The following is a 17,446-nucleotide window of genomic DNA, read 5'->3' as shown; positions in this document are numbered from 1 at the left end:
GTAAAATATAATCCAAATTAGTCTATGTTAAAAAAATTAAAGACAATGAGATAAATGGAAATATCAACACAGTCTGACCACCTAACCACAAACACCATATAATATCTAATTAGACAAAAAGTCCTGTTTTATTTCCTTCACTGAACACAGACGTAATTGAGAGGGGCTGCAGAGAAAGGAGGTTGTGTTTGCTATCTGATATTTTATATTGTGCTCCAGAATGGACATTCCATGACAGATCTGTTCTTTATTCTATTTTCTCCCCAATAACTGGTACGGTACATGTAGTGTATGACAGATGCTCAAAAAATATTTGTTTGATGACTGATATGACCAGAAATAAATGCTATTAGTTCTACTCAAATGTCCCACCCCTCTTAACAATAGCTAACTACTAGGGTTTTGTGACTTCTTCAATACCTACCACCTTTGCTTCCCCGCTACTTCTAGCAACCTACTTCTACTGCATCATTCTGAACTACTCCAAATTCAAGCTACTGAACAGTATTACAGATATTTCTGGCCATTCATCTAACAGATTCACCCAATGTCTAATCAAGCACACAGCAACACAAGCGACTACAACCTTTCTGTCCAGCTCTTACTGTGTCTCTTCAGCCTCATTTAAACCTTTCAGTCTCTTACACTGCTGTCCATCTGTTTTGGTTGTTCCTTCCAGGAGTGCCAAAGACTGAGATCAGACTTGTTTGTACACTCTTTGAGAGATTTACTAACCTCACTGCTGTGTGCTGACATAAAGACACAGTGAAATACCAAGTCCAGCTCAAAGGAGTAATCTGAAACTTCATGAAGCTGACACAGGCCCTTTCCCCACATTATGAGATCTACAATCCCCTCCCTGTTAGGTACCCTCTCATCACCATAACAACCCACATTCCATAAAAAACAAGGAGCCATTACAGAAAGGCAGAAGGGGGGACCTTTTGGTATTACCTTTTAGGAGTCCCATTCAGGTTAAGTCTACACTATTTTCTTGATAATTCATTAACTTCATCACTAAAATATCAAGTGTGATTCTGAGCTGCAATACCCTTAGGGACCACAAGTTGTTATTATTTGCCAGGAAACTAAGTTCCTTCTACAGCTGTCACCATATGCTTTCTGTGCCATTTGTTTTCACTGCTTTTGTTTACTGTACTGTTTCTCCCTTTGGTGTCTGAGTTCAGCTGGCATGTATTTCTGTCTATGCAGTATGTCAAACCGCTCATACATTTCCCTTTCTTATTTGTTAAACTGTAATAATCAAGTTCCTTAAGGTCATGTCTAAAATTATGTCTGTAATTAGAGAAAAGGCTAAGGGGAAACATACTAAATGTTTACAGAGAGTATCTCTCAGTTATAACACTCAATGGAATTTTTTCCCTACCCTTTTACATGTTTTCCAAATAATAATGATCAGAAAATGAACAACTATACTTGTTCTTTATCACTAAATATATTTCCCATTGGCTTGCTAGCAAAATTAATATTCCTTGACATTTAGGCTTCTGGTGAACAATGAACATTTTCAGTTCAGTTCAGTCGCTCAGTCGTGTCCGACTCTTTGCGATCCCATGAATCGAAGCACGCCAGGCCTCCCTGTCCATCACCAACTCCCGGAGTCCACCCAAACCCATGTCCATCGAGTCGGTGATGCCATCCAGCCATCTCATTCTCTGTTGTCCCCTTCTCCTCCTACCCTCAATCTTTCCCAGCATCAGGGTCTTTTCCAATGAGTCAGCTCTTCATATCAGGTGGTCAAAGGACTGGAGTTTCAGCTTCAACATCAGTCCTTCCTTCCAATGAACACCCAGGACTACTTTATGCATAAAATTTTAATGAACTTTAGGTTTCCCAATCATAGTGCAAGCACCTGATGATTAATAAAAAATTTTAGAAAATGATGATCTATTTTTCTGATCCAACAACAAAAGCTATGCAACTAAAAAATTAAGCCTGACTATTCTCATTACTGCTAAGTAGAATGCTGAAGTATCAGAGAAATAAGGTACAAATATAAATTAACAATATTATAGAACTCTTGGATAAAGCAGCAAAGAAAGTATAACAAAATTGGCAATTTTAACAGCAACTTTGGGCTTTACAAATGGCAAATGAGAAAAACAGAACCAACGAATCCCCAAATTACCTAACATGTAATACCCTGTCTGTTATTCTCAAAAATCAAGTTAAAATATATGTGAATTATTGATAAGTGCACTTCTGAAGTGCTTCTAAACTTAATGGCATTTGTACAAACATAAAAAAATTTAAAGATTGATTTATCCTGGGTAAATCATGATTTCTTTATTTCTACTTAAGTTCTTTGTTAAATCTCGATCTTCATCTAAGATTATTTATCTTTTGAATCTTTAATTTTTCTGCCTCAATATGCTCTTTGATTTGTAGCATGATTGCTTCCTCAGTGGTAGAGCTAGAGAGTCCCAACATTGGATTTTAATTTTTTTAATTAAATATATTTATTTTTAATTGGTGGATAACTGTCTTACAACATTGTGTTAGTTTCTGCCATACTGGATTTTAGTTTTTGCAGTCCTTGCTTGTCTGACCAAATGTTTTAGGATATTTACATTTGCTGAATCCTGTTAGTGTTATGTACTGAATTACATGATGGTATAGCAAAAACATTACTTGACCTTCCTTCGATCACTGGCCTTCAACAACAGATACACAGAAGGCAGGGATGGAGTTGATTAAACTGCTGCTCTAAGGGGAGAACAGTGTACAGAAGTCTAAAAAGAGACTGCAGATGACAGCTATTCCTGGATTTAGTGTGTGTGCTCCTTTAGCTCCCACTGAGCCAAATACAACATGCATCTACGTGTCTTAATGTTTGGTTCAACTCCCAGCTTCTATCTTTGCTAATATAATTATGTTTGCTTATGCGTTAAATTTTGGATAATTACCAAGCTCTTAGCTGTGCTGAGAACTTGGCTTTTGGTAAGTATTTTCTAACATGAGAAATTGTGTATGTCGGGCAATAGGGTGATGTCAATGGTGATGTCAAAATGTTAGAATTCATTCTTACACACTAGGTACTTAAATTATTTCAATAATGATGAGAATAGATTTTTGTCTTTGGATTACCATTGTGTGATTTAAAATGATTACATTTCCTAGAGACAATGATTACTGTTAAAGTTCATTCTCTTATTTGACAAATATTTATAAAATACACACTATATTTAAGTTACTACAGAACAAAAATAAAAAAAGGTACCTCCATACACTCAAGGAATTTAAAATCCCATTTAAGGAGAATATATAGACACATAATTATAGTATCAGGTATGCATATGTAACTAAAGAATGATACAAATAACTTGATCTAGGTTCTCAAATATAGGTAGAATTTCAAAACGCAGAAATGAGGGAATGAATAACATTCCCTGGATAACAGCATTAAGAAAACCATGGAGAAAGAAGAACATTAAGTGAGCATGTGAGTAGTCCTGTTTGGCTGAAAAAAATAGATAGGTGATGACATTTATCAAGAGAAGGCTACAGAGACAAACCAGAACAGAACTATGTTAAGGCCTTATGTGTCAAGAAATCTAGACCTCACTGAGTGGCCAAGCCAACTAATGAGCACAGAACTGAAAAAATTAAAGAAGTTATATAGGAAGATTATTTTAGTGGCTCTTGCCCTAAAAATACAGCACTTCGGACTTCCCTGGTGGTCCAGTGGTTAACACTGTGCTTCCAATGCAGGGGGTGTAGGTTTAACCCCTGGTTGGAGAACTAAGATTTCATATGTTATGTGGCATGGCAAAATAAATTTTAAAAAAGATATAGAATCTCAACTTGGATGATCATTTGATTGATTTACTAGTATTTATTGAGCCCTTAATACATGACAGGCACTGTACTCAGCACTGAGGAAATAAAGATGAATGAGAATTCTGTATGGTCTAGTCAATTATTATCTCTCTGACCTCACTGTTTACTATTATTCTGCCTTAAGGACTCAGTCCAGCTGCAATGGCCCCCTTGTTCCCAAGCATGCTCTCATCTTAGGCCTTTTGCACCAGCTGTTTCTGTTTCCAGAATCCTCTTTCCCTGAATAAATGCATGGCTAACTCCCAACTGTCCTTCAAGACTTGGTTCAAAGGCACCTTTCCAATGATGCCTAGTCTGACTACCCTATCTTAAAATGTAGCTAGCTCTGTTTTTTCTTTTCCCCCCATTTTACCACTGAATACATTATATATAATTTATCCATTTATTATGCTTATGTTTCCTTTTGCCCACAAGATTGTAAACTACAGAAGTACAGAGGTCCTTGCCTCTTTTTATTCAAGCACTGAGAGAGTCCCTAACATGTAAGAGCACTCAATACATATCTTTTGACTACTGTTAAATACAGGAACTGTATGAATTCATAATCTTCTCTTCTCAGGAAAGAGAATTTATTAACTAAACAATGTGAAAAATTTGTTAAAAGAGGGATATATATAATATGCTATGAGAACCCAAATGGAAAGGCAAGTGAAAAGGTTCAAGGAAAGTTAATTCTAGAAGGTTATAATTGAGTGAGTTGAGAAGAGTAGAAATTTGCCATAAAAATGAAAGGTATTGTTAGCTGAGGGAACAGCAGAATACCTAAAATTGCCTTTGAATAATCTGTCTTAATCACCTTTATGTCACTAGCACCCAATACAGAGCTTGGCACATGATGCCATTCAACATGTTTGTTAAAGTGAGCTATGCTAGAGAGAAAAGACGAGGTGATCCTCTTTATGGAGATGGAGAAAGGTCTGAAAAGGAGCACAAGAGAAGTAGGAAGAATCAGGATAGCATTATTTCAAGAAAATCTGGGGTAATCTGGGGTAAATCATATCAATGTTGTTTAGTTGCTAAGTAGTGTATGATTCTCTGTGACCCTACGGACTGTAGCCTGCCAGGCTCCTCTGTCCATGGGATTTCCCAGGCAAGAATACTGGAGTGGCTTGCCATTTCCTTCTCCAGGGGATCTTCCTGAGCCAGGGATCAAACCCGAGGCTCCTGCATTGGCAGGCGTACTCTTTTACCACTGAGCCACCAGGGAAGGGTCAAATGTTCGGAGGTCAAAGAGGACTGTTGCTGTTCAGTCGCTCAGTTGTGTCGGACTCTTTGCAACCCCATGGACTGCAGCACACCAGGCCTCCCTGTCCTTCACCATCTCTTGGAGCCTGCTCAAACTCATGTCCATTGAGTCAGTGATGCCATCCAACCATCCTGTCCTCTGTCATCACCCCATTCTCCTGCCTTCAATCTTTCCCAGCATCAGGGTCTTTTCTAATGAGTCAGTTCTTCACATCAGGTGGCCAAAGTATTGGAGTTTCAGCTTCAGCATCAGTTCTTCCAATGAATATTCAGGATTGATCTCCTTTAGGATTGACTGGTTGGATATCCTTGCCGTCCAAGGGACTCTCAAGAGTCTTCTCCAACAACACAGTTCAAAAGCATCAATTCTTGAGTGCTCAGCCTTCTTTATGGTCCAACTCTCACATCCATACATGACTATGTTTTTAACAAATATTTAGAGGTCAAAGAGGATTATGCTGGAAAAAGGGCTTTGGTTTGGTGTATACCAGAGAGTAGTTTTAGTATGGTAAAAAAGGCAGGCAGGCTAAGGAGTCAGTGGGCTAAACAGAAGCAGAAATAATGACCAGATTATTCTTCTGGAAAGCTTAGAAAGTACTTTCAAATATGAAAGAAAGTTAAAGTATTAGTCACTCAGTTGTGCCTGACTCTGCAAACCCATGGCCTGTAGATCGCCAGGCTCCTCTGTCCATGGGATTTTCCAGGCAAGAAATGGAGTGAGCTGCCATTTCTTTCTCCACTTTCAAGTATGTTATCTCATATATGTTATCATCTTATCTTACAATGAGGACACTGAGGCTCAAGGAAGTTGATTTGTCCAAGGCCATGCAGCCAGCAAGGGTTTTAAACATGATATGGATCCAGCTTTTGGACTCTAATTCTCATACTATTTCCATTCTCCCCAGCATCATGGTCCTCTTTTGCTGTCATTCATATAGTGGGGTAGGCTTCAGATAGTGGCCAGTGAATCTACCACAATAGCCCACCAGTATTTTGGCATAATCAGGGAGGATATAAGAGAGGTTCTGAAGAAAAGTCCAAGTATAGGGGCTTCACTGGTGGCTCAGTGGTTAAGAATCTGTCTTATTATATAAAGATATATTATATCTTCATATAATTATATATTTAATATAATCAAATATACATTAATTATAATTAAATATATATTCAACATATTAATATATTATATTATATTAAGATTCTGCCTTATTATAATGCAGGGAACATGGGTTCAATCCCTGGTCTGGGAAGATCCCACATGCTGCAGGACAACACGTGCAGCCTGTGTGCTGCAACTACTGAAGCCTGTGTCCCTGGAGCCCAGGAGTGGCAACAGGAGAAGCCACTGCAAGGAGAAGCCCACACGTGGCAACAAACAGCAGCCCCCACTCACTGCAACTAGAGAAAGCCTGCCTGTAGCAATGAAGACCAAGCACAGCCATAATTTAAACAAATAAACACATCTTAAAAAATTTTTCAAGTACAAATTCAGTGCTAGGATAAGAAACTGGCTATTTCCAAACAGCTTTTGAAGCAATGAGTGCTGACTACGTAGAATCTCAGTAGCAGATATTGACACCTATAGATTTTATAGTTTTACTAAGTTTGCCTGTGCAAATAAGTAAGCTATCCTTTTTTCTTTAAGTCAGAGCTTTTCAACTTGTATGTAAGAAAGAGCTACAGGTGTGTGGTGATACTGGTCCCCTTAGCCCTTAGGGTTGCAGGTCTACAGGTCTAAATTCTCTTGTATAGACCACAATGTGCCATCCAATGATCATGGACACCTGTGAATGAGTGTAAAAAAGAAGTTGGACGCACTGGCTTGGATTACTTTTGAGTAAATGGTTAATTTCAAAATGTTAGCATGGGTGCCTTTAAACCTTATGATATTAATTATATTATTCACATATCCCAGGAGAAAAAAAACTCTAAAATTAATTCTTTATTATAATTCAACACCCAAAAGACAAGGCCAAATGATGAGTGCTACTAACTTAATTTTTCCTCCTTTCCAAATAGCACTGATTGTGCTAAATTTGAAATAGATTCACCAAAGATATACTATACTGGGTAATAAGCTTCGGCATCTAAATTTTGTTTGCATTAAATAGTAATATTACGATCACTAACACACACATATATAGACAAAAGTAACACAAAACATACCTGTGGGGCATAGCCAGGAGGCACGTAAATTGGAGGCACAGAACCATTTGGGGACATCATTGGAACCTGAGCAGGACCTGAACAGATCACAGAAATCATCTATTAATCCTGGGTTACTTCACAAGCAAAAATTGAAAACAATTTGAATTACATTTTGAATTCTTCATTTTAAACTAAACCCTTAAACTAATAGTATATAACCATGAAAGGAAATTCAGATGATTCACCTGCTAAAATAGAAATGTTTATCTTGTAAAGGGCACTGACTGCTCTTTACCTACAGTTATGTTTTTCAAACCTGCCTGGTGATTGTAACAGTCACCTGGGGAGATTTTTAAGCACACAGGGACTTCTCTGGCAGTCCAGTGGTTAGGACTCTGCACTTCCACTGCAGGGGCTGCGGGTTCAATCCCTGGTCAGGGAGCTAGAGATTCTTGTTTAGTATGCTTACAGTAAATGGGGGTCTTGAATCAGTGTACTTACAAATGTCCCAGGTAATTCCTGTGCAAATTGTGCAAATTAAGAAACACTGACCCAGTGGAAAATCAAACCAAACTTTGCATATAAAATCAATGAAAAATACAAAAGGCAAAATTTGAAAAAACAATAGGAAAAATCAAGAAAAAGTCAAGAGAAAGAAGCAGTAAGAGGAAGATTAGTTAGAAATTTGGAACTTGTTTTCTTAGGGTTAAAAATCTCTTTTAACCCTGTAATACATAAGTCATGCCTTTGGGGGCTTGAGAACGTTAGAAAAATGGAACACGTGAGTATTTACCCAAATAAAACTTTTTTGTTTCTTACACGGAAAAGTCCTTTTAAAAAAAAAGAAAACTCAGCTAGTCTTAAATTCTACATTTCCTTTCATTTTAATAGTGATATCCTTTCCCAACAACTTTTTTAAAAAGTTGTTTCATATCTAAGGATATATTTCTACTATGTATTTAGTAAACACTAAAATATTATGTATTTCTTAGCAACTGATGTAATGAGCTTTAAGAAATATGCTCTGATGCTTCTAAGGACAAGTAAGGCCTTCTTTATTTTCATATCCTTGGAAAACAAAAACAAAATTTTCCTACATCTAAGTCAACATTACCTATAAATTTACTAAACAATACTTGTGACGTGCTTTACAACTCTAGGCAAGAGAGGCTTCATCCATAACTCACCTTTCAACTTCTATATGCTGGACTCAAGAAATGACAGCAGTTTTAAAGTTATGCTGGTTTACTTCTGTTAGCTAATTTATAGAAAACTATAGCAAGCTAGCTTTCTGAATCCTGACATCTGGCTTAGAGATTATTCAGAATGTGTGAAATTTTGCTGAGAACTAGAAAGAGAATTCACTGAAAACTATTATCTATAATTTTAATAAAGGAAATTACTTTGTTGTGTTTCTACTGTATGTGCCAGAGACTGGTTCCTTGCATACGTGGTAAAGTTTAATCCCTATTTCAAGTTATCAGAACAAGCTTTTGTTTTTTAGCCATCAGAGTAAAAAATAAATTATTACCAATTACATTTAAACTTATAAAACTACATAACTGCTTTGGGTTGCTCTTCTTTCACTAAAGATATGAATATATAAATACTAAGTAGTTGCAATTCAAACCATAATATTCTTTGAAAGCTGCTAAGTGTTTGTAATTTACTAGTACAAAATTCTACTTTATTCTTTAATTATATCTAAGTGTGATTACTGAAGAGAGCATAAAACAAACCTAATCTCAAATAAACCAGCAGTAAACCCATAACTAGCTGCAGTCCAGGAATAATCATTAACTCATATCCCTATGAAGTAATCTTTTCACTTTAGCAAGTGAATTTTCTTACCCTGAGGGAAAATGGTACAAGGTTAGATTTTTTTCTTTAAAACAAAACAAAACAAAACAAAACCACACACTTCATGTATAGCATTATTTAATATCTAAAATACTGGTGTGAAGTAACATGCAACACAACCTATAAAACTCCCATTGTATAAACAAAATAAATACAGGTATTTATTTTGTTGCTTAGAACTACAATATTTACAGCACCATTTCTGTTGCTATTCCTGTCTATAGCAGCAAAACTCCAAAACCTCGCATACTTGATGATGCAGAAGTTCCATCACCTCCTTAGTTCCAACAATACTTTTAAATTTAGGAGGTACGAAAAGATTAACTACAAACTCTTGACTGAGGGCAGTGAGGGAGCTCCTGTCTCAGTGAAGAAGCTAAGTCTGTTACAGACTGTACCATTAAACACATCTGGCAGGAGAGTAGCTGTATCTGAACCACTGTAGATCCACCAACTAACTCCTTAATAATATATACGATTTGAGCAAAATCTACCACAAATCATATACCTAGATTTTTAAGGGCATATTTCCTTTTCTAAAATCTTGCATAAGAGTAAACAGCTCTATTTACCAATTGCCTTAAGAAATCTGAGAAGCCTAAATTCCTTAAAAATTGCCATCAATGATTCAGTAAAGACGGTATTTCATCTAGTAAAATGCCAACTCTCTTTAAATTTTTTCTTTATTAGCAGATATTAGCAGACATCTGATTAAAAAAACAAAACAAAACGAGAGATCTGTCTGGGTTCAAATTGGTAACATGCAACGGGCTGCTGACGTGCCACACATTCTCCTTACAAGCAAGCTTTCACAATGGCTTCCAAATAATCTGATGCCAATTTGCAGATTTTAGTTGTAAAAAGAAAATCCTAGTAAAGGCTCTGGAAAGGAATATTCTGTGGAATATAAAATCAACCCAACTCTAAACAGAGTCTAATCTTTTTATAACTACATGGCCACAATGTAAAATTTTTACAGCGACAGATCTGGCATCTATTGAAAAAACACACGGCATGACTTTAGAGTAATACAATACTTGCTACGTTTTAAAATAAAAGCAGAATGTTCAAAACCAGTAAATCTTACCACTCATTTTGTTTTTACAGTAGCAGAGAACAAGAAAATCCAACAAGGAAACAGCGTAGTACACGTTAGCAGCTTTAATTGGAGAACCGCGGTTGCTGCCTTTTTTTTTTTTTTTGTTAGCAAAGCTACGAGGAAAAGATCCTTTGACCGAGTCACGTGATACTAACCACGTGACCTGCAGTGACCCGCGGAAAGGGAAGGGGAAAAAAAGGCAAGCGTTCCTGCTGGCAGTGTTTGGCATACAGTAAATGATTAAAAGATTTCTACTGATTCTGCCCTGGATTTGAAAATTTTCAGACTCCTTTATGAACCAACTCAAAAGCTCATCAATATATTCATGGAAACATAGATATCTGATGTAAAATAACTCCCTTTGTTCTCATTTTCCTCTGATAACTAATAGGCCTGTGTGCTAAGTCGCTTCGGCCATGTCCGACTCTGCGACCCTATGGACTGCAGCCTGTTCTGCTCCTCTGTCCATGGGATTCTACAGGCAAGAATACTGGAGTGGGTTGCCACGTCCTTCTCGCGGGGATCCTCCCGACCCAGGGATCGAACTAGCGTCTCATTAGGCTACCTGCACTGGCAGATGGGTTCTTTACCATTAGAGCCACCTGGAAAGCCCTACATACTATCTACTAATTCAAATTTTATTACCTCAGCCGGCTGCTTTTCATTTATAAGTTTTAGGACACATATAACACTAATTTAGAAGACTCACTCTGAAATGTCCTTGTGTAACTTGATGCACTCTCCATACTCATCCCTTAAAATTCTTTTGTGTATTGTGGGCAACCCTTAAGGAAAGCCCACAGTACACAAAAGAATTATCTACAGAATACAGGCTTCATCAACTTGTTCTTTAAGCTTGGGATTTCTATTTCAGACAGGCATTTAACATCTCAAGTTAATAAACACTACCTTTTTAAAAAATTATTATTACTGGTTTTACTTTCTTTTCATCTGATTTTTTTCTTGTTGTTTCTAAAGGTTTAACCTGGACACTAATACAGATACTTGGTAGATGGTATTCTCACTCATGCTCATGAAATCTGAAAAGACAGGTCATGACAGGGGCTTAAAGTACTTAAAGTACTCAAGCAGGTGTAGAGACCAGGAAGAAGACTAAATGTTCAGTTATAAGAGAGGGTAATAAGACTATAAGAACTTTGGAGGGCTTTTCATTACTTTATGGTGCTGTGTAGTTAAGGACATTTATTTATAGCTAATACAAATATACAGGTAATGATAATGAATGTGATTTGTAATAAATTGAACAGTGGAAAAAAGTGCATTTTGGTATTAAAAGATGTAAGTTTTAACAACAGCATCAATATTTATTAGCAAGGCAATTTACTGCTCTTCTGTGAGACTCAGTTTCCTTCTATAAAATGGTTAAAACAATCAACTTCATAGCATTGTTGTGAGAATCAAACTACATAAATTTAAAGTACCAAGTACCCTGGCTGCCACCACTTGATAAATGATAGTTATTATTGTAAGAATGGTCACTATGGGGCTTCCCAGGTGGCTCAGTGATAAAAAATCTGCCTGCCAATGCAGGAGACAAATGAGACATGGTTTCAATCCCTGGTCAGGAAGACACCCTGAAGTAGGAAATGGCAACCTGCTCCAGTATTCTTGCCTGGAAAATTCCATGGACAGAGGAGCCTGACGGGCTACAATCCACAGGGTCGCAGTCAGACATGACTGCACACACACACACACACACACACACACACACACACACATTTGAGAAAGTAATGGACAGGGTACTATTCAATGTTTTACATGTGTTAACTCAATCCTCGCAATAACTGAAATAGGCATCGCTTATAGGTAAGGGAATTGAAGCAGAATGCAATAAAGTAACTTGCCAAGAGCACACAATGAGGCAAAGCCAGGATTATTTTAACAATAAGGCAATATTTTAAACATATATAAACCATGTTCAAAGACTTGGTCTTCCAAAAAGCTGGAAAAGAACTGGCAAGGGATAACCTGGAGGTTTCAATAAATACATGCCAGACATTTCAGAGGAGATAAGACACTGAAGTATCATTCTCACTAGTGAGGAAGGGTAATTGTTACCTTCTAAGTCTCACTAAAAGGCAAAGCTGCCCTGAAGAGCATAGCTTAATACCTAAAAGTCTCCTGGTCTCAACAGAATCTTCTCATAAACGTTGGATTCAGGCTCCCAGTAAATCCAACCATGCCTCTGATCTTTAGCCCCTAAACAAAAAGCAAGTCCCAGCAGCCCACTTCCTCATTTTGGCTCATGTTCTCACACAGCTGTGTTTCCATTTCTTGACTTTCTTTAACGGATGATCTTCTCATTTCTTCCCATTGTGCTCACTGGAACATTTTCCTTGTTATAAATTCCCCTAGGTCCTCAACCTTTTCACAGAACACCTGCTGATGGGCTTTCTTTAAATGAAACCCAGCTCGCCTCCAGGACAGCTCTTCCAGTAGCTGCTGGGAGCAGCGGCTTCTCATTCTCTCCTGAGGCAGGCTCCAGACACCCGAAGGGCTGTTTCTCAGTGCCACTACTGTTGCTGTTTCATGCTTCAGCTTCTTGTTCCTCGAGATCACGCCATAGTAATGCATGGTGATACAGCACCCTCTGCCCCTTCTCACTGCCATCATTTATTGAGAGCTTCAGCACCATGTTCATAGTGTTTTTCCAGCTCTTGCCCATCAGCAAGACGACTTCCGTGTCCAAGAAAACCTAACATACCTTTCTTGAACTCTTCTATTGTTTTTAGTAACGCATGTTCAATGATATATCTTAGAATTTATCACGGAGAATTCCACTACAGAATCTCGTCTTTGAAATGTTAAAGCTCTCATGTTTAAGTCTCCGGTCACTGTATCTAGCATCTCACTAGTTCTCTTTCTTCTGCGACATTAGGTCTTCCTCATAGTGATCTCCTGTTTCTCCTGATCCACCTGTGTCTTCGTAGCCTGATCTTTTTTCCCATCCATGTCTTCCTTTTACCTTGCCTTCACTAAAAATACCCAATTCTAATAAATCAGATTTAATTATCTTCTCATAGACCTGAACTGTAGAAATCAAATGTTATGTGGACTGGCATGTTTATGAATTTAATTATATCCAACCTTAACTCAGCCATCAGCACTGCCCAGGAATCCTTTCAGGAATTTATTCCTGGCTAATAAACTTATATCCTGTTTTCTACAGGGATTATCAGAGATCCTCACCACTCTTTAAGGATATCCCCCAATTCAACCTCAACTACGTATCTCAGCATAAAATTGAACTCTTTCAATGTTGTTTACAAACTCTTCTCACCTCTTCTATTTTCAGAAGAATCATTGTCCTTTCACACTGGATTAAAGCTATCTCCCCCCCTTTCTAGTCTTGAGCTGATCTCCACTTCCTCCTCTACTGGGGTCTGCTTCAGTTCAGTTCAGTTCAGTCGCTCAGTCGTGTCCGACTCTTTGCGACCCCATGAACTGCAGCACACCAGGCCTCCCTGTCCATCACCAACTCCTGGAGTCTACCCAAACTCATGTCCATTGAGTCTGTGATGCCATCCAACCATCTCATCCTCTGTCATCCCCTTCTCCTCCTGCCTTCAGTCTTTCCCAGCATCAGAGTCTTTTCAAATGAGTCAGTTCTTCCTATCAGGTGGCCAAAGTATTGGAGTTTCAGCTTCAACATCAGTCCTGCCAATGAACACCCAGACTGATCTCCTTTAGGATGGATTGGTTGGCTCTCCTCACAGTTCAAGGGACTCTCAAGAGTCTTCTCCAACACCACAGTTCAAAAGCATCAATTCTTCAGCACTCAGCTTTCTTTATAGTCCAATTCTCACATCCATACATGACTACTGGAAAAACCACAGCCTTGACTAGACAGACCTTTGTTGACAAAATAATGTCTCTGCTTTTGAATATGCTATCTGGGTTGATCATAACTTTTCTTCCAAGGAGTAAGCATCTTTTAATTTCATGGCTGCAATCACCATCTGCAGTGATTTTGGAGCCCCCCAAAATAAAGTCAGCCACTGTTTCCCCGTCTATCTGCCATGAAGTGATGGGATCAGATTCCATGATCTTACTTTTCTGAATGTTGAGCTTTAAGCCAACTTTTTCACTCTCCTCTTTCACTTTCATCAAGGGGCTCTTTAGTTCTTCACTTTCTGCCATAAGGGTGGTGTTATCTGCATATTTGAGGTTATTGATATTTCTCCTGGCAATCTTCATTCCAGCTTGTGCTTCTTCCAGCCCATTGTTTCTCATGATGTACTCTGCATGCAAGTTACATAAGCAGGGTGACAGTATACAGCCTTGACATACTTCGTTTCCTATCTGGTTTACCACTAGCGCCACCTGGGAAGCACGGGGTCTGTCTTCAGTACCCTCCTAACAAGATTCAGCTCTATCCCCTCACTATCCTCAACTATTTCCACAGCTGCGACACTTCTAATGCCCAAGGTTAGTGTTAGGGTCCATATTTTCGAGGACTTTTCAGTTACAATAGAAAAATAAAAGTTAAATTTATTTCATGTTTTCTAAAGATATGTTAATTTAACAATGTGCATCAATTTTTCCACAGAAATAAAGAGAGAGAATGCATTGAGAACACCACAATTACAGGAAAACATTTTGCAGTGGTGAATACATTTTTCATTTTCCCTTTTGTACCTGATTATATGACAATTTTAACAAACAAAAGGCTCCTGGTTTTTATTTTCTCAACACTGCCTCAAATGTTTGCAGAGGGTTACTGGAGGCCTGGTGACACCAAGTGGCCATTAGGGGCATGAGCATCACATACTGCTGTGGCCACCGGCAGGAGACTGGAAAGAGTTCTGCCCTTAGCCCTCCTTATCAAAGAACATTCTGCTCTACTGCTAAGTACCTTAACTGCCATGCTTGACTTGCTTCTGACAGGGGTCAGGAAAAGAGAAACGGTTTATTCTAGTTGCCTTTAAGTATAATCACAGGTTAAAGTAAAAACAAGAGATAGACAAGCTGCTTAGAGGAGATCATGGCAGAAACTAGCAACACGAAATGAAAGCTGATCAATACATCACAGCTTATTTTAATGGAACTATTAATTATTCTCTGTTAAAAAATGAAAAGCCTGGAACAAATGTTAAACCAGTCAGATATCAAGATGAGAGGAATAAACTGGGATTGTCCTAGACAAAATGGGACATAAGGTCACCCTATTAATAAGCGATGCTTATTTGTTAAGGTTACAAAACACCTGATAATGTTTATTCACATGAGGCTGGCAATCAGCACAAGCCTATATAGTCTTGGAACTGAAATGAGTTAGTCGATTGTAATTTGATTGTATGTATTTTTTTTTAATCATATATTTTTCTTAGTGTATCTGAAAGGTCCTTGAAAGTATGGACTCTAACACTAATCCTGGGCATTAGAAGTGTGTGACAACTGTAATTTGGGAAAAAGAATGAAGTAGGAGATTAAAGAAAAAAGATCAAGGTAATTATTATTCACTGCTTTAGGAGACTTTCTTTTCCTTGAAAATTTATTATTCCTTTTTAAGGCTGGATGAAGTAGACTATTAAAATCAGGGGTCTATGGATGATTTAGAATTATGGGTAATTTCATTTATCTGTGTACAGGTAACTAAAAATTTCTATAATCAGACTTGCTAAGCATTTAGATGTATCAATGACAAGCATATCAAGTAGGAAAAGGATGAAGAATGACTATCATACTATGGTTAGAATCTATCTTTAGCACTAAATCAAGCTGCATATAGATAGAAAACAGTAGATATGTTTACCAAGCAAGCACCTGCTTCTAAACAAGAGTTAGTTATTTTTAGGGCTCTTGTTTAGAAAGCTACAAAGGCTCTGATATTAATGTGCATGGATGCAGCAGGTTGTGAACATTACTATTTTTAGTACCAGTCCAATGTGAACAACCACGAATCATTCTTTGTTATTCTAGTAGGAAATAGTGCTTGGGATTTACTACAGCACATGAGGTTAACTAGGTCTCACTAACTGTACACCCACATGCTGACATCACACAGGCAGTGATATGGATCAGTGACGAAAATCCCGTCAGGATCAAACATTAAGGCCACAAAGGTTAAAAAAAAAAAGTGCCTGCTTGGCAGGGCAGACCCGTCATCCAACATGTACAGACTGGATTAAATCAGTACTGCTGCTGATGAAGAGGCTTGTGTTAGGTCCTTTTTATACAACAGTTTAACTTTATTTTAATTATAGATTTTCCACATATAGACTCTATATTTATCTTTACGTTTCTTCACAGCTTCTGTGGTTTAAGGTCTGGACCTTTAAAACATATGTTAAGGCTCCGCCAGCCACATGAGTTATCTGGAAAATGGCCTCCGCAGCCAGGCTCTTTGGACCCATCTTCTGAAGACTACACCACCAGCACTGATTAAGTATTTTATGTAACGTATGCTTAGCAAACAATAGTCAGATTTAGATCTGGAGCACTACTCCGATGCCTCAGCGTTTGCTGCTCCCTCAGTTTTCTTCCCACCATCACCTTCCTCTTTGAGCAGTTACTGTTTTTAGTTTTATTGGCATCAAAATATTAATTTCTTATGGTTACAGATAGATTGGAAAAGATAGCTTATTAAGAATAACCATGTATCAGGTTTCAAAATCCCTTCTCTTTGAATTATGCGTACCCACCTGGAATTAGAGATTTCATCTCCTGTAACAGGAACAGAACCTATCCCTGGAGATGTGCCACAGGACGTTCAGGTTCTTCTGAAAAGGAACTTGGTCTCTACACTTAAAGCATCACCCTTCCTTCTCATTTCTCATGTTCTACTCAAGGACTATCACTTCCCAGGAGAACTGGAAGGCAGGAAGGAGATGAGAGCTGGAGGTGTTTCCTTCTATCACTGTTTGACATAATCAGGCTAACATGAAACCACGTCTTTCCCAAGCTTTCAGGCACCCGTTTTCATGTTGTTCCCTCAACTAATGGTGCTTTTTATGAGAACGTAAAAAAGGCTGGTGAGTTGTTGTTGTTGTTTTAGTATTTACTGGAGTATAACTGATTCACAATGTTGTGTTAGTTTTGCGTTTATTGCTGTATAGTCGATTAACCATGCTGTGTTAGTTTCGAGTGTATAAATCTTAATAGAGGTATTTAATGCATACAAAAGCAATTATGTGTCTACTCTTTTAAAAACACAGGTGACAGTATACTACACACATTGTTCTGCACCTTAATAATACAGTTTGCTTAGAG

At 37.9% G+C, this 17,446-nt stretch overlaps 1 protein-coding gene across 1 annotated transcript in view; it reads right to left on the bottom strand.

The window, feature by feature from the left end:
• Positions 1 to 17,446, bottom strand: part of FNDC3A (fibronectin type III domain containing 3A) — a 111,059-nt gene that overhangs the window by 39,332 nt on the left and 54,281 nt on the right. The window contains exon 4 of the mRNA XM_052650072.1: positions 7,273 to 7,349. Within this exon, the coding sequence (XP_052506032.1) occupies positions 7,273 to 7,349 (77 nt within the window). The remainder of the gene's footprint in view (positions 1 to 7,272; positions 7,350 to 17,446) is intronic.

This window comes from Budorcas taxicolor, chromosome 12, assembly GCF_023091745.1.
Source record: "Budorcas taxicolor isolate Tak-1 chromosome 12, Takin1.1, whole genome shotgun sequence".
Lineage (NCBI taxonomy): Eukaryota > Metazoa > Chordata > Mammalia > Artiodactyla > Bovidae > Budorcas > Budorcas taxicolor.
This window is presented reverse-complemented; position numbering and strand designations above follow the sequence as displayed.